The sequence below is a fragment of the Eleutherodactylus coqui genome, chromosome 2, assembly GCF_035609145.1.
Source record: "Eleutherodactylus coqui strain aEleCoq1 chromosome 2, aEleCoq1.hap1, whole genome shotgun sequence".
Lineage (NCBI taxonomy): Eukaryota > Metazoa > Chordata > Amphibia > Anura > Eleutherodactylidae > Eleutherodactylus > Eleutherodactylus coqui.
In genome coordinates this window covers 292,098,600-292,123,558 of record NC_089838.1, presented here as the reverse complement: position 1 = coordinate 292,123,558, position 24,959 = coordinate 292,098,600, and the positions used below count along the sequence as shown (strand labels likewise).

Genomic DNA, 24,959 nt, shown 5'->3' with positions numbered 1-24,959 from the left:
ACGCTTGCCCACCGCTGTGCTGCCACGCCGCGCGACACCGACTGCTGGCGACGTGCTGCTGACACATCTTGATTGCGAGACAGAGGTTGCGTTGGAGGACGAGGAGCGTGGTTTAGTGGAGGAAGCAGATACCACCACCGAGCTGGGGCCCGCAATTCTGGGGGTGGGTAGGACGTGAGCGGTCCCAGGCTCTGACTCGGTCCCAGCCTGCACTAAATTCACCCAATGTGCCGTCAGGGAGATATAGTGGCCCTTCCCGCCTGTGCTTGTCCACGTGTCCGTTGTTAAGTGGACCTTGACAGTAACCGCGTTGGTGAGGGCACGTACAATGTTGCGGGAGATGTGGTCGTGCAGGGCTGGGACAGCACATCGGGAAAAGTAGTGGCGACTGGGAACTGAGTAGCGCGGGGCCACTGCCGCCATCATGTTTTTCAAAGCCTCCGTTTCCACAACCCTATACGGCAGCATCTCCAGGCTGATAAATTTGGCTATGTGCACGTTTAACGCTTGAGCGTGCGGGTGCGTGGCGGCGTACGTGCGCTTGCTTTCAAACACTTGCGCTAGTGACGGCTGGACGGTGCGCTGAGAGACATTGGTGGATGGGGCCGAAGACAGCGGAGGTGAGGGTGTGGGTGCAGGCCAGGAGACGGTAGTGCCTGTGTCCTGAGAGGGGGGTTGGATCTCAGTGGCAGGTTGGGGCACAGGGGGAGAGGCAGTGGTGCAAACCTGAGGCGCTGAACGGCCTTCGTCCCACCTTGCGGGGTGCTTGGCTATCATATCTCTGTGCATGCTGGTGGTGGTGAGGCTGGTGGTGGTGGCTTCCCGGCTGATCTTGGCGCGACAAAGGTTGCACACCACTGTTCGTCGGTCGTCTGCACTCTCCGTGAAAAACTGCCACACCTTAGAGCACCTCGGCCTCTGTAGGGTGGCATGGCGCGAAGGGGCGCTTTGGGAAACAGTTGGTGGATTATTCGGTCTGGCCCTGCCTCTACCCCTGGCCACCGCACTGCCTCTTCCAACCTGCCCTGCTGCTGTACTTGCCTCCCCCTCTGAAGACCTGTCCTCAGTAGGCTTAGCAAACCAGGTGGGGTCAGTCACTCATCGTCCAGCTGCTCTTCCTCAGAATCCTCTGTGCGCTCCTCCCTCGGACTTACTCCAATTACTACTACCTGAGTGATAGACAACTGTGTCTCATCGTCATCGTCCTCCTCACCCACTGAAAGGTCTTGAGACAGTTGCCGGAAGTCCCCAGCCTCATCCCCCGGACCCCGGGAACTTTCCAAAGGTTGGGCATCGGTCACGACAAACTCCTCCGGTGGGAGAGGAACCATTGCTGCCCATTCTGGGCAGGGGCCCGAGAACAGTTCCTGGGAGTCTGCCTGCTCCTCAGAATGTGTCATTGTAATGGAGTGAGGAGGCTGGGAGGAAAGAGGATTCAGAGTTGCGGCAGTGGACGGCGCAGAAGTCTGGGTGGTCGATAGATTGCTGGATGCACTTTCTGCCATCCACGACAGGACCTGCTCACACTGCTCATTTTCTAATAAAGGTCTACCGCGTGGACCCATTAATTGTGAGATGAATGTGGGGACGCTAGAAACGTGCCTCTCTCCTAATCCCGCAGCAGTCGGCTGCGATACACCTGGATCAGGAGCTCGGCCTGTGCCCACACCCTGACTTGGGCCTCCGCGTCCTTGCCCGCGTCCACGTCCTCTAGGCCTACCCCTACCCCTCAGCATGGTGTATTACCAGTAGTGCAGAAACAGAACGCTGTAATTAAATGTGCCGCTTACTGGCCTGTGGTTGGAGGCTGACTTCGCTAACGGAATGCACAGCAGAGCCAGGAAAGAATTTTGCACAAGCCTGCTGTAACACTTAGGTGGCTGCGTGTTAATTACAACTACTACCCCCAGCAGAGACGCAGTACACTGAGGACGGTCACAGGCAGCCCAAATAGATTTTTTTTTCCCAAATTTTTTTGGAAAAGCCCACTGCCTATATAGACAGTTTATCTCTTTCACCCTTTTCACTGTCCCTGCCTCACCACTACTGGCCGTAGACTATGTAAAATTACTGCAGACCGTTTCCCTCTGGACAGGATGACAGCGGTGATGTAACGGGCAACGCAGAGCCAGGAAAGAATTTTGCGCAAGCCTGCTGTAACACTTAGCTGGCTGCGTGTTAATTACAACTACTACCCCCAGCAGAGACGCAGTACACTGAGGACGGTCACAGGCAGCCCAAATAGATTTTTTTTTCCCCAAATTTGTTTGGAAAAGCCCACTGCCTATATAGACAGTATATCTCTTTCACCTTTTTCATTGTCCCTTCCTCACCACTACTGGCCCTAGAGTATGTAAAGTTACTGCAGACTGAGGACGCAATGCTCTGCACGGCCGATATACAAAAAAAAAAAAAAATGTGCAACACTGCAAAAAGCAGCCTGAACAGTACTGCACACGGTCAGATGTGGCCCTAAGAAGGACTGTTGGGATTCTTGAAGCCTAAAATAACTCCTAACACTCTCCCTATAGCAGCTCCAGCATCAGCAGCACTTTCCCTGAGCTATGTCAGAATGCATCTGTGGCGAGCCGCGGGAGGGGCCGATTTATATACTCGGGTGACACCTGATCTCGCCAGCCACTCACTGCAGGGGGGTGGTATAGGGCTTGAACGTTGCAGGGGGAAGTTGTAATGCCTTCCCTGTCTTTCTATTGGCCAGAAAAGCGTGCTAACATCTCAGAGATGAAAGTGAAAGTAACTCGAACATCGCATGGTGCTCACCTCGAGTAGCGAGCATCTCGAACACGCTAATACTCAAACGAGTATCAAGCTCGGACGAGTACGTTCGCTCATCTCTAACAAAGATCGAAAAGTTCTTTCTCTACTAGTGGTAAATTGTTTTGGGTTTCTTTGTGGCAGGATTCTAAAGTTTTTATTTATTCTAAAAGCATGCTCATCTCCCTCTCTCCTTTTTCCTTCTGAAGCTAATTTGAATCAGTAGGCCTCTAATGACTCCTTTATGGGCTTCCCACATAAGTGCAGGGTTTGTCACATGGATTTCATTTTCTCTAAAATATGCTTGGATGCTTTGCTTAATGGTTTCAATATTCTCCTTTTTTAAGAAGGCAATCCTTTAATATCCAATTGATGGGACATCTTTTCTTAGGGGAGAGTGTAAGGTTTAGAAAAAAGGGTGTGTGATCCAAGTATAAGATTGAGTCATATACAGCCTTGGCCAATCAAGGAGTGGGATATATATATATATATATATATATATATATATATATATATATATATATATATATATATATATATATATAAAACCCTGCGCTTATTTCAAAGAGGAACACCTAATTGAGTATTTTTTGTGCACTGTGGAATAAAAGGAATACTCCTTGGCAGCAGGATTAGAGATTCTCCAAGGATCAACCAGAAGCAACTCTGAGAAAAAAACCTCTGATCTTTTTGAGTTTTGAGAAAGGTATTGAGGATGTGGCGTTTGAGGTATCCAAAGAGGGTTGTAAGGGCACGTTACAGTTTCCACCTAAAATTAGGTGTCCCTCTTTGATGAAATATGGAGGAAATTTTTTTTTACCTGGTTAGTGTTTGGAGCATATATGTTTACAAAAGTAAAGGTTTTCTCATATATTACGCCTTTTAAGAAAATGTACCGACCCTCTGTGTTTGATTTAACATTTATGAACTCAAAAGGGATTGTTTTACTCATTATACTTGCTACACCTCTATGCCTCTTGAGGGGAGAGTATGCATTGCACCACCTTGTGAAAGTTCTATTTTTAGTTAAGGGTGTGTAGCATTTTTTAAAGTGTGTTTCCTGTAGGAAAGCAATATTGATTTTATTTGTCTCAAGGTAATGGAGTGTTTAGGCTCTTTTGAGGGACATTGATACATCTAACATTAAATGAGGCTATCTGTGGATTTGCCATTTAAATTGGTATTTGAGAATGTTTCTCCCATGCATAAAATCAGCAGAATTGTCCAAAATTGTACTAATAGGGTAAGCAATAGCATAAACAGAAATCAATAACATTGTATGATTAAGGACTCTTTCCCATGAGTGTATATCGGCTGCCATTTTCACGGTCAGCCGATATACGCTACCATCTGTGGCATTAAAGATCATGAACGGGCACACAAATACCCTCGTTCACACGCATTGGGCCCCGGCACATATATGCCAAGATGACCATGCCGACACCCCTTTTCCCTCCATCCCCCTCACAGGCTCACCTCTGCTCACCTCCCTGCTCACGCTTTGCAATGGGAGGGTCGGGATGGGGGTGGAGCTAAGTGCCACCCCTGTCCTGCCCACTCCCATTGCAAAGAGCGATCTGGAAAGAGAGCAGAGGGAGGAAGTTTAGCAGCCACGCTGCTAAACTCCCTGCCACCTCCAGCCACTGCCATGGGTTCCCATAGGAGCCCATGCAGCGGCCGACGTATTCTGGCCGAAAAAATAGTTCCAGGACTATCTTTGGGGCCCAACAAAAAAAAACGGTGCTTTATTGGCCGGCCGGGTGCTTTTACATTTCAGGAATACAGCTATGTGATCTGATGCATTGGAATCCAATGCATCAGATCACAGCGCATATCGGCCGTCCGCGAAAACGCACGGCCATATACGCTCGTGGGAAAGAAGCCTAAGGGCTCCCACCCACTAGCGTTTTTTTACTGCGAAATTCGCAGCGTTTTTTTTTTTTCTGCAGGGGTCTTTGGGCTATGGGAGTTGTAAAGCTAAAATCGCGATTGCGCAAAATCGCGATTTCGCGGTAAATCGCGATTTTGCGCGATCGCGATTTTAGCTTTACAAGTCCCATAGACCCCCTGTAGAAAAAAAAAACGTGTGAATTTTGCAGTGAAAAAAAACGCTAGTGGGTGGGAGCCCTAAGAGTGAAAAATAATCTCTAGTGTTTTGCAGCTAAACAGGAGATTCAGGACGCCGTCCACTCCAGTCCAGAATCAGAAGCAAGAATCAGTATTTGCATGGGGGGGGGGGGGGGCTGCGTACTTAAGTAAAAGTGATCTTGATCGGTCCCATTAGTATTAAACAGTAATTAACAGTGTTATGTTGAGTAGGGCAAGTCATTGAAGACGTCCCAGTGTACTCTCAACCTGTGAAGTATAAATTGTTAAACACAAGAAACAGGCATTTTTGTTTTAACGCTGCTGAGGAGCAAACATTAGCTTTCAAATGGCGGTTTGATTGATGTGGGACAACAAAGTACCTTAGGTATTTTCTGATGTATATCTTCCCACTTTTTTTGGTTTATTTGGTGTGACTTGAGTCCAGTTTTCTGACTTTGGAAGGGCAGGTAAAGATATTGAGTCCTCTGTGGTTGTCCAATCTGGGATTTGAATATGCAAGAGATCCAATTTGCTCAAGACCAAAGGTAAGTCTTCTGGTGTTCTAATAGTCCAGGTTCTATTGTAGCATGATACAGCCAAATCAAAGGGGAAAAGCCACTTGTATGGAATTTCTCTTTCTCTCAGAACTCGCACGAGAGGTTGGAGTTGTTGATTTGCTATTTCTAATCTATTTAATTGCCTTTCAAGAGTAAATTGGCCCTGGGATTTTTCTTTCTTTTTATGGGAAGTGTTTTGTATAATTTGGCCTTGCATATAGGCATTATGGGCTAGCCATACCCAGATAGGTTGCGAATCTGAATTTATGTTCATGGAAAAGTAGGTAGTAAGGCGTTCAGAGATTTTAACAAGGGTTGCAGAATCTTTTAAAAGGGACTCATTAAGTCTCCATCTCTTAGAGCGGGTTAGGTTAAATTGATTTAAGAAGGTGGCCCTTTACGATGTCATGATCGGATATGCCTTACTTGGACTAGTAAAGAGAGTAAGCTTGTAGAAGCCAATATCCAGACTATATGTGAGTAGGACTTATACGGGGCAGAAAATAAGATGTATCCTCTTTTCGTGCCATGGGTCTCCCTCCAACCATCTACCAAAGACAGCTTTCCTAGCTTGGAATTTAGTGATTGTCTTTGTGCTGCACTGATTTTCTTCAGTCCTGTTGAGGAGTGATCTAAAGATGGAACCAGGACCATGTTAAAATACCCCATCCAGAAAATGGTAGCATTATGGATTTTGTGGATTTTTTTTTAGCAATAATGGGAAACATTTTAAACAGGTTGTTGACTGGGGCATATGAGTTTATAATGGAAATATTTTGATCATAAAAGGAGCCTTGGACAATTTAAAATGTACCATGAGTCTATTGCAGTATCACTGACAGAGAGGGGAAGTAAATTATCAAGAAATGTTGTGACCCCTTGGTGTTTTTGCTGAGCGATCGGGGAATATACTTGAGTATAATGTGTATGGAGATATTTAGCCATGAAGGAGGACAAAAAGTGTGTCTCCTCCAGATAAAATATTTCCAGCCTAGCTTTAATATATTGAAGGAATGCTTTATGTCTCTTGAGTTGGGAGTTAAATCCCTTGACATAATGTGAAATTATAGTCACCGTAATGGAGGTGAAGTGTGAGCTGAATGTAATAGGATGTCGGGAAAATGATATGGGAAACACCTGAGCTTCTATAGGCATGGATTCACAAATACTTAAAAACATAATGACAGTAAACATTAACATAACAAGTTCAAACCTAGTGGTACGTTGGGTTGTGTTAGAAGACATAACCAGCAGTCAAGACTGGGTGCACATCCCAATAATATTATGGAGCGCTTTCAAACTCTGGAGAGGGGTGAGCATCAAGTATCTCATCCTTGTCCCATTGCTAAAGTACAATTTTAGAATACAGAAAAAACCCTATATAAACTAGATGACCCGACAGGTTGGAATAGATAAACTGGTAACTAATTCGTCAAGCAAATATAAACTTTGAGAACCATTTGAGTCCATACAAAATTGAAAAGTACCAATTAAATCCATTCGGCACATAGTGTTCCCCACGGGTTTCAAAAACATACTGAGTCAAAACAAATGGTCCTCAATCTCAGGAAGCTATAGAGAATATTCAATAAACATATCTGATTCCTGAGGGTCTTAGGAAGGAGGTAGGCCGTGACGAAGATTTCTGGCAACTGTCCAGGATCAGGTGGATGTCTTGGTAATGATCTGCCTTCGTTGTTATATGGGATCCTTGCTTCTTCTAGGATGCACTGGTTAATGTCATTGGGCCTTGATTCGGCTGTGCAGGACCTCCCGCCAATTTAGTCCCTGGATTTGTCGGCCGTGCTAGGACACGATTTGCTATAATGGCCATTTGGGCTGTGGGACCCCTCTTCTTGCTGCTCTCTTCCTGTGGAGGATGTTGTTGAGGGTGAGGAGAACTTCGAAGGTTCGGGGAAGCTGGATGGCTGCAGATTATAAATCTACCATCGGAGCTCTCTCTCTGTCCATCCTTTCGCCTTGCTGGCTAGGCAAAAGCCTAAAAAAACACCAATTTTAAGAATCTTGTCCCCTTGTCCCAGCATGCTTGCTAGACCATTTATTGTGGTCTGTAATGGAGATAACAAATAGAACCCACAGGTGATGAATGCTCAGTCTCTAACCTCTTGGGAGCACACCTAAAGGATTAAAGGGGTTGTCAACTTGTAAACTATTGATGGCTTATCCTCAGGACAAGCTATCAATTGTAGATCAACAGGAGTCTGCAGTCTGCGATCCTGATTGTTCAATTGTTCGCAAGCCCGGTGTGCTCATGCACGAAGTTGATTTCTACAGGAAGCAGACAGTTCCATTCCCACTGCAGTGGCAAGATATGGTATTACAGTCAAACTTCCCACTAAAGTGAATGGAAACTTTGTCTGCAGTAGGAAGTCTGGCCACTGCAGTTGGATAAAAGCTCTTTGCTTCCTGCAAAAATCAGCTCAGTGTATGAGCAAAGTCCTGATGATCTACCATCGATGACTTGTCCTGAGGATAGGCCATCAATAGTTTACAACTGGACAACCCCTATAATTTTCATTGTATCTGGGGCCACATGAATGCCTGACAGCTCTGCAAAAAATTCTTACAGCTGCACACAAGGATCCTATAGGAATGCATACCCCTAGATAATGGTATAAAAAGATTGGCTCAAGTTTCTTTGAAAAATAAACTTTAATTTGTTCACACATTGAGGATATGCTGAAAATTTTCAGCAGCAGAATTGACTGTGTTCCAGAAAGTGTCAGAATGTGGTTTCTTGCATCCATCTGAGGAGATGATTCTGACAGGCTACCTTTCTTCTATACAGCACATGTGCACATCCAGTTTTAATTCAACATTTGCTGTTACAAAGACATTGCACACAAAGGACACATCATCCATAAGGTATAATAGATTATTTGTGAATTATCCCACAAGAAATAGAGCCTAGTGACAAGTGACTGGATCCAATCACCTCCAAATAGGGTTGTATTCTACTAGACTGTTAGAACTCATCATTATGTTAGAATCTGGTACCCTGTTTTGCTGGTAACTCTAAGTCCTCTGAATAGTCAATAATTCATTATTGTGTTATTTTTCATGCAGATAAATGTAGGAATAACTCAGATTGTCCTTCTGAAGCCACTTGTACTGCGGGAAGATGCTATTGTAAAGTTTGTAAACCCCAAGGAAATAACTGCATTACTTTGGTAAAATTGGATGAAGTTTGTCCAGGTAACGAGCTGTATGATAATATTCTAATATTAACTGAAGGAGTTTTCTGTCATTTTCAATCATTAACCTTATCCATCAACAACTGATCAATGGAGATCTGACACCCAGAACCCCATCTAATCAGCAGAACAATGGGGCCACATTTTTCTTTACAATTCTGAGCCTCATTTATTCTGCTGCACAGTGGGTATCCTTGGGGTCGGGCCCCACTGCACATACATTGCTGGTCTATCCTACTGAAACTTACTTTCTAAAGGCTTCTTAAATTTTCTTCTTCATCAGACCCGAGTTCCACCGCTGGTCCATTGCGGACGTCAACTGTGAACATAGCAGTCACAACAGTGTACACACAAACAGAATCTTCGACACCACAACCAGGTGGGCATTTTATAAGTGCCAGTAACTCAATGTGAGATTTTATGTTCTTCCAATGTTTAATTTCATTCATTACAATGAGATGTTTGGTGAGATGCCAAATACAACACGTCTACAAAGTGTCTTGCAATTTACTTAAAATTTAAAATTCATAGAATCACCATATTTCATTTTCTTTGCCAGTCTATTGCAGCTCATCTCAAGAGTCTGTGTTACGTTTATGTAGAGCGCAACTATGATGCTCTACATGGATGACACCAAAATATCAGACTAATAAGTAATAATGTCGGCTGTGGACCAACATATAAATGCATTACACCACCGAAACAAGGGAAACACTAAATACGGGAGATGGAACATACTCTGTAACCAACTATGGCTTGGTGGACCCTGCCTAATAGCATGGTAATCGTCTCAATAAGGACATCCCCATGTCTCAAACCTTGGCGACTTAGTCTGTCCCCAGATGGAAGATAGGGAAGGTTATATATCAAATGGAAATACTTACAGAGCTAGACAGAGGTGAATAAGTCCTACATAAAAAGCATCATCACTATTAGCTCCAGACAAACACGGTCACATCAGACACTTAAGGCAGGAAAATAACCAGCACCCATCTAGAGGCAGGCCATTAATAATTACTCTTCTATTATGACTGAATGACTGGGTAAAACACCTCCCTGTCAGCCAATCAGTCCATACACTACAGGAGATATTGAAATAGGAAAGAGAAAGAAGGGAACATCAAGCACAGACAACTCCTAAGAGAACTTCTGCAGTGAAAAGAAACATGATGGAATTCCCAACAAATGACTCCTAAGGGACCTTTTGCAGTGACAGGAAACAGGCAACTCACTGGCACCCAGCACGAAAGGTGAAGTCCCATTGGCCGGTGCTGATGTGGTGACTTCACTCCAGCTCCTTTCTCTGATTGTGGCCAACACACTGCAACAGTCCACTTATTTTTTTTATTAATGGAACAACTTTTCTCTGTGGGTCAAGTTGTCAACCTGCTGCCATGTACTTAATTTCTGTGCCATAACTAACAGAGTTTCCTTATAGAACGAGACATATGAAAAAAAAACAATCTAGAGTCATGAATTGTTAGCCTTTTGGTTCAAGGTTGCAGCTAGCCTTTTCCTAGCTAGAGGATACCTGGGGTATCCTTTTATCAGACAAAGTTCAGACTTAGTCCCTGGACTGTAGGAATCAATCTTCCACCTAGACTCTTAAGAAATCTTGGAACTACTCAGTGGATGTTTGTGGAAGGTCTTGTAGGAACATGCTGTTAACTTGAGGAAAACACCAGACTTCAAAAAAGTTTTATTTTCATATTTTTGTTATAGATTTTTTTCTTTTAGTGGAAAATAACTAATTCATTCATTAATGTCACAACACATGACTTCAACTGAGCAAAAACGCTTTATTTTTGTTCAGGAGATTTTTTTTTGTGGAAGATTAACGGACTAATTCCTTAAACATTTTCATTGGAAATGTGGTGGTAAATATGGTATATCTGGGTTGGCACATTTCATTTAGGATCTTAATAAAACATATTCTTCTTCAGCCCTAAATGCCACCACTGGTCAATGGCTGACATCTAGTGTGAATATGAAAGACACACCAGCATACACACATCAGAAGTTCAGAGAAACCACCTTCTACCCATTCACCACATCAACATCAGTAACGACACACAGCATGTCTCAAAGAACCACAGAAGAACCAGGAACTTCAACACCACAACCAGGTGGGCCTTTCAAAAGAGTTGTCAACTGAATGTGAAATTCCTAGTTCTTGTAATGATCAATTCTACAACGAGGTGATAGGTAAGATGAAAAATATAACATGACATAATGATTTCTTATATACGGCATTCATATTTAGAATTCATAGAATTGTCAGGTTTTGTCAGTCTAATGAAAACAAGATGACCTATGTCAACCCCTTCTAGCACACTACGACCATTAAAATAGAACCATCTAAATCGGGGGACATTGGTGCATTGCTCATGCCAAAAGAGGATTGCGTTACATGCTGTAGGAGAATTGGGAGAATCCAATTCTTCATTCTAGTCTTGATTTTTGGTAATCTGGCACGGTTGAATATTGATTTTCAACAATTCCTCTTTTCTGGAAATGCCATCATGTTCACGGGCTGTGCGTGGTATTGCAGCTCAGCCCCATAAGGGTGTGCTTATTCTTTAAAGAAACAGTGCAACTCTTGTCCATGGACCAGCAGCTTAGAACCAAGATGCACTCAAGAGTCATTGTATCTGAAAGCTCTTCTTTCTGATTGCATGGAGGAAAGGACAAATATTGATCTCAAAGAAAACCCCATAAATTTAAATGTTACAGAAGATGAATGCCAAAAGAACTGAGAAAAATTAGAGCATGGTTTTTGTTTATTCGTATGTAAGAGCTGGGTTTAAACATTTAATTTCTTAAGATATTATTAAAACTTGTTCTACATCAGTCCTAAGTGCCACCACTGGTCCATGGCTGATGTCAAGTATAAACATAGGAAACCCAGCAGCATACACACAACAGGGATCTCTGACTCCACAACCAGGTAGGCATTTCATAGGAATCCTAGGGACATTGATTTGCAGCAGAAGGATGAAGAGAATCTTATTTTCTGTTTCTACTTTTACCTTCTGGTAATCTTTTACTGTTAAATTAAACAAATTGCGGAATATTTATTTTTAAATTAAATACTTCGAAAGGGGATGTTTTTTTTTCTGGAAACAGTGTCACCCTTGTCCATTGGCTATCTCTGTTATTGCAGCTCAGCCACATAAGGGTCTGCTTGTTTTTCATAGAAATGGAATCACTTTTTCCCATGGTTTAAAATGCCAATCTGCTGTATTCATAATTCCAATGCCACGACTAATAGAACTTCTTCATAGAATGAGAGATGAAAAAACAATATTGTGTCAAAAGTTCTTGGTCTTTTGGTTCAATCAAGTGTGGTTTAACAGCCTACAGCTATCCTTTTTCTTGACCAGAGGGCACCGGGGGTATCCAGCTCCATATCCGTGGAGAGCCATCCCTCCTAATGGATGATCTTCATTTTCCTGCTTTTACCAGAGTTAGCGCTAAGTTCCTGGACTGTGAGAAGCAGTCTTCAGCCTTGACTCTAGGAAATCTTGGAACTCTTCAATGGATGTTTGTGGAAGGTCTTGTGAATGCATGCCAACCTATTAACATGGGGAAAATACCTAACTTCAATTGAGAAAAAAAAGTTTTATTTTCATATTTTTCTTCTAGAGGTTTTTTGGTGGATATGAAATAATTAATTCCTTAAAACATGTTATTTCGGGGTTAAAATGTTTACTTAGTTGAGATCTTATTAAAATGTCTTCTATTTGAGTCCCAAGTGTGAACACGGCAGTTACAGAAGTATTAAGTGTGAACACGGCAGTTACAGAAGCATTAAGTGTGAACACGGCAGTTACAGAAGCAAACACGCAATCATTATCTCTGATATGACAAACAGGTGGAAATTTGTTGCCAAATCAATGTGATGGTCTAGTTCTTCCAGTGGTAAATTTAATTAATTACAATGAGGTGATGAGTGAGATGCAAAGTACAACATGTTGCAGGATTTCTTGCAACTTGCTTAATATTTAGAACTCATAAAAACATTTTTCAATCGAATGACAGAATACATTGACCTATACAGATTCTGGTTTTCTAATGAGCTCTCTCCACGATAAAAGGAGGAAGAAAATCATATTCTCTTTTGCTAGTCTCACGTTTTGGTAATCCACCACTGTCAAATTAAAGCAAATTCTGAACCATTTCTTATTAAATCAAAGGAGATGTTTATTTCTGAAAATAGTGCCATCATTTCCCATGAGTTGTGTCTGGTATTGCAATTGAGCCCCATAAGGGTCTGCTTATTTTTCTCAGAAATAGAACCACTTTTGTACATGGCTCAAGTTGCCAGTCTGCTGCCATATTTATAATTGCAGTGCTATGACTAACAAAGACTAACAGGACCAAAAAAGAAATGATAGTTGCAAATTCTTGGCTTTTTAATTCAATTAAGCTTGGCTTAAAAGGCTACAGCTATCCTTTTTCTTGACCAGAGTATATCTGACATATCTAGCTCCATGTCTTTGTAGTTCCATTCTTCGCAACAGACAGTCTTCATTCCCCTGCTTTTACCAGGGTTTGAACTTGGTCCCTGGATCACGGGAAGCAATCTTCAGCTTTGACTTTAGGAAATCTTGGAATTCTTTAATAGAATGTTGTGGAAACTCTTGTGGGAGCATGCTCACCTGTTAACATGACGAAAATAGTTGTCAGAATTCAAATCTGGAAATTCTAGTGCCCCAGGTGGTGGGTCTTCTGATTGAGATATTGACTGTTGCTGGACAGCTTTTTGTTACTCTTTGCCCTAGTTCCTGGTATGTTGGAAACCTTGCCTTGTTTTGCCTTTGATTGTCTTATTGGCTTCTCCCAACTCCCTCTAAAAACTTGGCCCTTCCTCTTCCTCATTGCAAGATTATGGTGTTTAACTCTAGTCTTGCTACTTATATTTTCCACTGCTGATATCGTGTGTACCGACCTCTACTTAACTACAAGGCCATGTTTTTTATGAAATGGCTACTGCTTTATTTTTGTTCTGGCTATTTTTTGTTTGAGATTTTACAGATTGATTCTAAAAATAGTTTTCATTGGGGATTTGATGGTAAACATATTATATCTGGGTTGGAACTTTTCATTTCTTAAGATCTTATTAAAAGGTATTCATCTTCAGTCCTAAATGCCACCACTAGTCCATGGCTCACATCAAGCGTCACCATGGGAGACACAGTAGGATACAGGCATCAAAGGACCACAGAAATCCACTACTACTCATTTACAACATCAACAGTAGACAATATCAGTAATGACACACAAAAGGTCTCAAAGAACCTCAGAGGAATAATTAGTCTTTCTTTCTGATAGTCCTGCATTGTGAATGTTGAATTACAACAAACTCTGGACCATTTCTTTCCAAATTAAACATTTTCTACTTTCTGGAAATTCCAACCATGTTTATGGGTTGTGCTTGGTATTGCAGCTCAGCCCCATAAGGGTTTGCATATTTTTCCAAGAAACATGGACAAGCAGCTTAAATCCCTGATGCACTGAAGCATCATTCTACCGGATACCCCATCCATTCTGATTTTATGGAGGAAAGGACAAGTATTGATCTAAATAGAGAGCCCATATATATGGATGTTTCAGAATATGAATGTCCAGAGAAATAAGGAAGAGTAGAGCATGTTTTTTCTCAATCTGTCTGTAAGATCTATCTACCAAAACCGGAGTCACTGTGCACAGACTTTTCCTTTGGCAATAGGATTTTCTGATAACAAACTTCAGTGGTGCAGTGACCATATTGTCCCCTTTTCTCATTTACTTCCGATTTTTACATTTGATTCCTATATGTGCCCAACCTTTCTCTTGACCAGAGAGTTACTTGGGATATCCAGCTACTTGTACTTGGAGGATCATTCATCATAAGAGACAATTTCCAGGTTTAGTCCCTGGACAATGTAAAGCAATAACCTGCCTTGAAGTTAGAGTCTCTTGGAACTCTCCACTGATATTTTGTGAAGGTTTTTTGAAACGTTCCCAGCTGAAGTCATGTAAAGAACTTCAGGTTTCCATGGAGCCAAGAATGCTAACTGGTATTGTCATTGAAGATGTGTTAGATGAATATTTCTTTTTTCGTTCTTTATTGTCATTTTTTCAGATGGAGCAGCGTTTAGGATGTTACTTTCATGGATCTTTTTTTTCTTCATTCCTCAAAATAATCCCAGATAAATAGTATTCTGAATGTCTCCAAAATGCGCCAAGCAATTTATTTAGGCACTAAAAGCAAACATTTCATGAGATTTTTGTGCAGAGGAAAACAATAGTGCAATGTCCAGCTAGAATATTTTGTACCTAAAATCATGTTCCTGATGTGCCTTATGGTTGTTTGTGGGCTAAAGGGGTTCCATTACAACCATAGGATTCTAAATTTACTACAAAAGTTGGCCTTTACTGCATCTTCTCATGTAGATTAAAACATCATGAAAATACTGAGAAAGCCATGAAAGTGTTGTCTGAGAGTGTAGGCCTGAGCTTAACAACAAAATTCAAAGCAGTATTTGTCTAATGCCCATGACCAGATTATAGCCCCACATATATGTTAGATTAGATTAACCTTACATTGGATCAACCAACAATCTAACGCAGTGGTCTTCAATCTTTATTTCTCCAACTCTTGAAAAACTAGAACATCAGGACATGGCTGAAGTTGTAGTTCTGCAAACCTTGATAAGACACAGGTGGCAGCCCAACAGGGTGCTAAGGTTTAGGTATGCTGGGCTTTAGCATGGGTTTTGGTTGTTTGTTTCTCTGGGAGATAAGTTTCAAGAGGGGTATCTGGCATTAGTTTATTCTCCTTTCTTCATTGAAATAAACATACATGATTGATTGATTGATTGAGCAGTCATGATGGTTATCCCATGTGTATGACTGCCCATACTTTTGGAGAAGCAGAGATAACTAATAAACATACACGACCACACCAGACAGTTTAATGTCCAGCAATGTTTTTCTTTTTTAAACTTCTCCTTCTATTTGGCACAATGCATAAAGTGGCATGCGAAAAGTTAACCTAGAGTAGATACACAAATGTTATTACCTCTAGAGCGTATTTGAAGAGATGACATGGTGTTGTAGAGTTTAGTTACAAAAGTCCAGTAAAGGCTACCATTTAGTGAAAAAAATAATGTAACAATAATGTGTATTGATGGAAAGTGATAATGTTGGGTTTTGTGAAAGAATTATTGTTTATTATGCAAATGCTAGTGTTTGTTGAGTGGAATATTGATGTTCAGCACAGGAAATACTATGATGTTTATTGCATAACTGCAGATGTACATGGGTATTATAAATGTGTGTAATGCAACTGATTGAGATAGTTTATGTTTATTAACAAGGTGAGGAGATAACTGACAGTTATTGTGTGACAGTGCAGTTGGAAAAGTGTAATAGTTTCTGTTGTAGCCCCTGTGGACATTGTGTGATTCGTCCCAATCTCAGTCACGGTAGCATTTTTTAAATTTTCCATGCTGGATGGGGCAAATTTGTCAGATGGGCAAATAGTAGGGCATGTCTGGCCTACAGGGTGGTGCCTGTTGAGGTATAGGTGGTGGGGTGTGGTGCACAAGGGTTGGTTGAGTTTCTCAAACTGGTCAATTGCGCAAGAGGTGTGCAAGGTCCAAGCAGAAAGTTGAGTGTATTCTGTAGTCATGAGCTGTGAGAGGAGTCCTCTGATGCCTGCTGAGAAAGATGTTAGGTGTATAAAGAGCGAGTGAGCTTAAGAAATTCCCTGGAGCCCCCTGTCTGAAGGAAGAGAGTACCCAGACAGTTGGATCATTGTAGCTCTAGTAGGTTTGTTGCTGAATTGTTGAAGTAGGAGGAAGAGCCTTACACCAAAGAGACTGTGAGTGCTAATAAAATGTGAACTGTTGAGTGTGTCCAGAGAATAAGGAAGGACTGAGGAGTAGATAAAGAGACTGAGAATATAAAGAGACTGCGAGTATACAGAGATTATGAATATTAAGCAACTGTGAATACAAAGAGACTGTGTTGTATTCCGCATGGATGGTGATGCTGTAAGAGTGTGTTGCAAGCACTGGAGATAGCATTGATATATAACAAGACTGTTAGTATCAGGAGATTATTATGTAGTAAAGAGACTGTACTTGCTTCTGCACAGAGCGGCAAGCGGACACAGTGTTACCAAGATTAAAGCTCCTGTGCTGCCGAGTGTTCCGGATTCTATTACCAAAGTATTCAAAACTGTGTTACGACATTCAGAAGATGTATGCTACTTAAAGTGACTGTACCGATGTTCAGCTGCCAAGTAAAGATGTTATTTACCACAATGTGTGCTTGTCTCTTAACTAACCTGCACATGCGCCACCCACATATATATTATGCAATCATTACACTTTTATGTTCCTGAAATTCTCTATTTTCCTCTAACATTGTTGTTAGTGCTTGCTATGCTGTTGGGGCTTTCCCTAAATGCTAATATATTCTACAAGAAAGGATTTCCTAGTAGTAAAGGCAAAGATGAGGAAGAGTGCTAAGAAAGACTGCCTTAAAGTGTGCAATAATATAAGCTTATCTTCTATCTACAGTTTAGTGGCTAACCTTATGATCGGTGGGGGGCCGACCGCTAGTCCCTGCATAAATGGAGTAGAGGTTGTGTATGTGCGCTGCAATTCCATTTACTTCAATGCAAGCAACCGAAATTGCCAAGTACAAGCGCTCAGCAATCTCTGGTCCTATTATTGAAATGAATGGAGCAGCAGCGTGCATGCACAACCTCCACTCTATTCATTCTTGGACCTTCGGGACCTATGTTCTCAGGACCAGTGATGGACCCAGTAGTTGTACCTCTATCGATCATATAGTTATCCTCTATCTTATGGATAACAGGTATAACTTTATATCTTGGCACAACTCCTTTAAGATAGTCATTTAAAGGGATTGCCCCACATATAGGAGTTATCCCCTATACACTTCCCCTCTGTTCATTCCTGGATGCACCAGACCCCCGTTCTTGGGTTTGGTGATGGTCCTAGCTGTCGGACCCTACTGATCTGCAAGTTATCCTCTATCCTGTGGATCGGTATGGCTTCTCTCCTCTTGAAGGAGCAGCCATTTTAATTTGACTGAAGAGGTCAAACAAATACCTGGCAACCCTCAACTAGCCAGCACTGATCTCCAAAACAAAATATTAAAGCGACCCTCTGGTCCTGGAGAAACAAAGATGACCACGCAGCTTCTCAGACTACCTGATCCACATTGTGTATTAGTATACATCATTAGTATAATACACTACTCCTCCTTTGGTTAACCAGTGTTGCCCATGTGAGCAGCACTGACCAGTCAGATCAGCAGCATGTATTGTGTTAGAACACAGATTCCTACTAATGCATACTGCATCAGGTTGTCAGGGAAGCGATTTGGCCATATTTGTCTGACCAGGACTGGAGGATCGCTTTGAATTCATACTAGCTCACCGGGGACTTAGAGGCGTAGTCTGAGATTTAAAAAAATGCTCCTTTTTGAAGAAACCTTTTTCCATTGGCTGTGGCTGGTATTGCAGCTCTCACTTGAATTGAACTGAGTTGTAATGCCAGATGAATCTTATACACAAGCGTGGTGCTATTTTGGGTGAAAAAGACCATTTTTGTATAATCTCACACAACTCCTTTTAACACACAGACGCTGGGCATTGAATCATTGGATTATCAGGAAAGCAACACCCTCTGTTAGCTCTGCCTTTGGCTGTTTCGGGATCTTCATTGCTGATGCTGTGGGTATTCTTATACAAAAACTCAATGACAAGGAGGTGGCTTGCTATAGTGTCCTATTATCCTAGATGAGCTGAGCTGCAGTACCAGACACAACCTATGGACAAGTATGGGGCTGTTTCCAAAAAATATTTTTTTAATTTCAAACAATTCTTACAGTTCATTCTCCCAGATTCTTCTATAAGACTTAGCCAAGAGTCAATGAATGTTGATTTTTTTTTTCTCTAACAAAAACATTGGAAATTACATTACTTCTGCATTACGTACATATAAATGTGCAAGTTCGTTCCTTATTTCCACTGACACATCACATGATAAACATCAGCTTTTGCATATGAATACTGGAATAATCTTCCTCTCTGACTGCAGTCTACGTGGAGACATAAAACACAAAATGTTGCGTAAGCTAAAATCATGCAGCACTTGACCAACTTGTAAAAATAGTTTTCAGGAAGACTTGAGATGCCAAAAAGTGCAGACAACTTCCCCCAAATAACAGTTACAGCGCCATCAGAAGGACTCCATAAATAGTGCCAGCGAAGTGCCTCAGCTAAACATTTTTGGCAGCAGACTGTTACCCATAAGCATTGCCAGAAGAATGTCTCTCCAACAATACTTCCCTTGCTTCTTCTCACAGTCATTGCAATTTCATATATTTCTGTGTGGATTCCCTCTCAATATCCGAGTCTTTGTTGTGCATGTGTGCCGTGGTGATGCACTTACATGCCCATGGATCCGCATGAGGATTTAGCCCTTTTCAGTGTGTAAATCTGTTAGTGAATTTCCCAATGCAGAGTCATCTGGAATCCACATCAAAAAGTTGGCATATCACTTTTTTTCTGCAGGTGGGGTTTTTAATCCGCATGCGAGATAAATCCATGTTGTATAGACTATGGCACAAATTCCTATAAAAAGTAATGGGGCGTGGATTTGATGTGAAATCTGTTGCTAAAGAACATAGAATAAAACATGGTCTAGCAATAGTGCCACACCTGTACGCAGCTTGTGTGTGGTAATGCAGCTTAGCCCCATTCACTGCAACAGAGTTGAGCTGCAATACCCTTCCCACTCATAGATAAGTATGCTGCTGTTCTTGCAGCAAGTTCCCCCATGCCTCCCATCCTTACCCCCAGCAGTCTTCAAGAGAGTCTTCCTTGCTCTGCCAAGTGCGATCAGTAAGATGTAAAAAGTCCCTGAGTACTTATCTGCAGTTCCACAGAGCAATAAATCTGTTATGTAATGTACGAATCCAAAACCACATTCTGTTCCACTGTATATCAGACCACGTTTTTCCACTAGTAGCACTGAAATACTCCTGAAGGAGATTAAAAGGGTTAGTCCCTACTAATCATGTTTAACATGCTGATCGGTGAGGTTTTGACTGCTGAGACCCCGACCAATCCAGAGATATTAGACCGTGAATATTAGCAATAATGGCCACATATGCACATCACTGAGCCATTCACTTAAATTGGAACGGCCGGAGATAGCTGAGTTGAAGCGCTCGACAATCTTCGATGGTCCCATTCACTTCAGTGGGACCGCTTGAGATTGCCGAGGACTTGAACTCGTCTATTTCCAGCGGTTCCGTTAAAATGAATATTGCAGTGAGCAAAAACAAATAAATTCAATAAAATATTCCAACGATTGCAAACTAAATGGTGATCGGAGCCTCTGAAATTCTCCAAATGAACTGTTTTAATAAGTGTATGTAATGTTGTGGTAGGAGTGCTGGGGAGATGAGAGGAACCCACTTGAAGACACTGGACTGTGGGATCAGAAAGCACATTATCCCCTGGCCTCTTACTTGGTTCTGTATGTAGCATATGACTCAACTTGGTCTACTCCCCCCTAGCACCCAACTATCGGTAGACTGAACATGAAAATAAATATACAAACGAAGAGATGCCGGCTCCGTGAAATGGAATCTTCTTTATTCAATTCATATAAAAGTTATAACTAAGTAGGGTAGGAATGCGCCACAAGGTCTTCAAAACTCCGAAGCAACTTCACAAGTACCCGATCCACGTGTTATCAGGAGAGCTGCAGGACGTTAAAAAGGGTTTCCCTTATAAAGGGTAACCCTCACAAAGAAATATATAACACAATGATGTTAGGAAAAATATGTCACCGCGCTACGTGGTACTTGTGTTATATGTGTGGGTACTCTTTATCCTTAGCGATAAGCATAAAGGTAAATAGTGGTATAAGAAAGACACTTACTGGACAGGAGGGGGTGTGTATGATGCAGAAGCCCCCTCCTTGAAGTGCTGACTCCAGTCACTGACGAAGGTACATACCGGTGTACTGGGTAAAATCCAAGGTTTATTTTTGATCCACCGATTCCACATTCCTCAAGAGTACCCACACATATAACACAAGTACCACGTAGCGCGGTGACATATTTTTCCTAACATCATTGTGTTATATATATAAAAGTTACAAACGGTTAAAGGTACCGGACTGAACTAAGTCCACTCTTAGATGTGTTTCAGAGCACACTGGCTTCTTGACCAAAGCTTCTCGGATGTGATGATACTACTCTTCCAAAACACGTATTGCTATATATATTGGGATTATATTTGATAACATATAAGGAGGTTTATACCCAGTACTCATGCTGCGCCCATGTATGTATATGCTTATGTCTGAAAACAATAATGTAGGTAATTGGACCATATGTGTTTTGAAAGAGTAGTATTGTCACTTACGGGAAGCTTTGATCAAGAAGCCATTGTGCTCCGAAACACATCTAAGAGTAGACTTAGTTCAGTTCGGCACCTTTAACCGTTTGTAACTTTTATATGAATTGCATAAAGAAGATTCCGTTTTACGGAGCCGGCGTCTCTTCGTCTGTATTACTACTTTTTGCGGCTTGGTTCATGGCTAGCAAGTGCACCATAGGATCTTCAGTAGCAGGTGCTTTACAGTTATGTTTCTAACGGCCATGATAACTATAGATATACAGCAAACACACTTGCAGAATGATTCCAACAACATCACATTCCTCCCCTCCTTACGAAGATAAAAAGAATGAAGTACAACCATCTTTAAGGGGCAACAAAGTGTTATGGATGGTACTAATATACCTAATGATGAATATCTGCCCCCTTCCCGATTAGAAGGTGTAAGGCCTATGGCCTGTGCATGCACGGAAGACTCACTCTGAAGCCTGCTGTTCAGCTAAATGAAACTTCCTTACTCTAATCAAGCTGCATTAGGTTTTATAGACAGTGGCCATGGTTAATACATCATGAAATAAATATCTGTAGCTGATTGGTTATTGCTTTGAAGGGGTTTCTTCCTCCAGGAGCTAAGGTCTTATCTCGGTTGCATTCCTGGATGGAGGCACCATGTTAGGAACACGGTGGCAGGAGGTAAGAAGAGGGAATAGTTAGTCAGCACTTTCAGACCGGAAGCTGTGTTAGTAGTGTAGAGGAGAGGATGCATATTTGCAGTAGGCATTTTACTTAGTTTATTACAATCCATTACAATCCCCCCTTAAAATGACTATTTTATCAGTCCCTAATCCCGGGCCTATCTCATCTGTCTCAATGTGTCTCTGAACTCTTTTGTGCTGCACGTTAGAGGACTCATGGCTATCCCATGACCCCCCTTGCCACGGACTTTGCGACCACCACCCCCCTTGCCACGGACTTTGCGCATAGAGAAGTCAGATGCTGTCCCTATGTGCTTAAAGGTATTATAATTGCTGAGGGGGAAGAGTCTTTAGGAGGGTGTAGGATTTCTCGTAGTCCTCTGGACTCTTCATGTTCAGCAGTGTCGGTGAAGCATTGTCTACAGCCTTCTCACAGAGTTTCTTTAGGCAGGGTAGCATGCAGCAGATTATGATGACAAGGATAATCAGAATTACAAGTATGGTTATCCCTGCCTGAGCCAGCATTCTCTGCCACCTCATCCAACTAACCTATTGGTCCCATGGGTCCATTAATACCTGAGTTTTTCTTGAGCTCCACTGACAAGCCCTCTAGCTTTTTGACGGCTAAAGTCCCTTTACCGTTTGGTCCTGTATGTGCAGCAGGTGTCCTCTATCAGGAAAGTCATAGAGGAGGTCGGTCCTATCTGGTCCGTCAGTCCCTGTAGGGTGTCTTTGATGTCCTCAAAGGAAGGGTCAGTTATAGCTATCATCTTGTTTGAAGTCTGTAACTTAGGGCATAGGGGGTTGGCTACAAGTGCAGAAGGGCCAGTATTAGTTGGTACATAGAAGGAGCCATCTACCCTAAGGACCAAATAGAGGGACGTAGTGGGCTTGGGTCCTTCCTGGTTGTGCATTCAGGCTGGTGTACCAAGATGGCTGCTGGAATTGGGTGGAGAACGTGTAGTTCCAGGAGTGCTAGCATGGCCACCAGGACAGGAAGTGGTCACCAAAGTTGTATTAGGAGTGGCTTGGAGTATGGGGAAAAGAGGTGACGTCTCAGAGGGACGGTGTCGGGACGCACCACAATTAAAACAGATGTCACACCATCTGTGATTCTGGCTGTCACAGGAGAGACATACTCAGTATGGCAGGTCGCCAGTGTAGGGCAGAGGAGGGGCATGCTAAAGTCAAATCCTCCGACGTGGAGGCATCTGCCAGTCTTGAGTAGGGTCATGTGACTAATTAAGGATTTCCCATTTCTGTCTTCCTTGTCTAAGGCACTCATTGGTTTGTAGCCCCAGTCTGCCCCTGTGTTCCACCCCACGGATGACCAATAGCTACATTCCTGTCCCCAGTAAGAATCCATGATGCATATATAAATTATGCCCGCATATCCATTACACTGCACTGAAAGGAGAATGTGGCTACATGAGTGTTCAATGAATTGTACCAGAACGTAACTGTACCCTTGTATGACATCAACCAGGGGTTCCAGTTCCCATCCTTTTCTCTTGTGATGGCTACCTGAGATCTGCCCCCCTCCCTGAACAGCCCCTATAGTAGAAGGTAATATAACATAATTATGCTTGATCCTCAGGAGGCGGGTCTTTTTGCAATGGGAGGCATGGATCCAGGAGTTTCTCCCATCTAGTTTCAGTGACGTGGCTGTGGTCGGTAGCACTTGGTAATGACCATCATATTTGGGCTCAAGGGAGTGTTTTCTAACAAATTTTTTCACGTAGACCCAATATCTGGGGAGCCGGTCCCCCTGTCAGTCTCTGGATCTGGAATGGAAGTAAACACTCGAAAATATACATTATTTAAGTATTTTGGAAGCGCAATAACAGTTTGTCAACCTACCATGCTACATCTGGAGTTATTACGGTAAATACATTCCGAACCTTTGGGCCGTCCCAAAAAGTACCGCATATGGGCCTATTCTGTCAGGTGTGTACCTTACGAGAAGAGTACCAGGGGGAGGCACTTGGTCCATGGTCTATTGAGCTCTGCCATGGCCTTCTGGATCGTGGTTTCTAAGGTACTATTTAAACTCTCTGCTCTACCACTGCTTTGCGGATGGTACAGAGCACAAAAGGACAGTTCTATCCCCAACACTTTCATTATTTTCTGTCTGTGTAGACATTAGGTTAGAAGAGGTTCGGCTTTGACTACATCATGAAAGGAGAGCACAACATAACCTGTGTAGAATCTGCCTTCTTGACCATACCTCGATCCATCGATCCAAGAGTGCAAAATCAGGGTTATCTAATCAGTGCATAATAATTACAGTTATTTGGAAAGTTTTACTAAAGAACATAATCCATTAGGTGATCTTTGACATTTCTGATAGCATTGAGCTACCTCTTTACCAGATGTCTGTGAGGCCTTTAACAAAGTGGTTGGTGGAGTTACTAAAGCAGATGTCAAATTTAGTGGATGTTTGGGAACAAATTTGTATCTGGAAGGTGGTTATCTTCATTTAATTCTTGGTTGCTCCTGGATCACACCTGCAACGCTTCTTGAAATAGGAAACATTTCATGTGAGCTGTTTGGGACTGGTGGACATCACAGAAGGAAATTCTTATATGAAAAATTGCTGTATTTCTAAAATACTTTTAGCAGGTAATTATTAATTGTCATCACCAGTTGTAATATTGTGGTGAGAGTGAAGGTGACACGAGAGGAATCTACTTTGGGATACTGGATTGCAGAGCCAGAGACCACTTTATTCCGTTCCTTCTTCCATGGTCCTGTATGTAGCATCTGCCTCAAATTTGACGGCTTCTTCTCCTTAATTAATCACTGGGACACATTTACTACTACTGTCTAGTGGACGGACTTAAAGTGCACCAGATTTATCATAGTGACTGCTGGCTTTTAAGTTTGGTACATATCTACACCGTCTAGTCTAACTTTATACCATCTATTAGTTGGCTACGGAATATTCAGCACCAAAATCCACACAGTTAACATGCAGATTTTAATGCAAAATTGCAAATAATAGGATCTAGCCAGCAATTCTGCAGCAAAATCCACAGTCAGTGATGCAGAATTTGGTGCGGAATTCAGGGACGGTATATTCCACAATGCTGTTGCAGAATATGGAACATCTGTGAGGCATGTGTGACAAAATCTGCATGTGTTACATTTACCCTGGATTTCGCTGTAGAATTGTGGTGGATTTCACCTC

The 24,959-nt window shown here is 42.2% G+C and overlaps 1 protein-coding gene across 1 annotated transcript in view; it reads left to right on the top strand.

The window, feature by feature from the left end:
* Positions 1-24,959, top strand: part of LOC136612696 (adhesion G protein-coupled receptor E3-like) — a 114,657-nt gene that overhangs the window by 46,991 nt on the left and 42,707 nt on the right. Inside the window, exons 5-6 of the mRNA XM_066593225.1 lie at positions 8,508-8,636; positions 8,919-9,014. Of these exons, the coding sequence (XP_066449322.1) occupies positions 8,508-8,636; positions 8,919-9,014 (225 nt within the window). The remainder of the gene's footprint in view (positions 1-8,507; positions 8,637-8,918; positions 9,015-24,959) is intronic.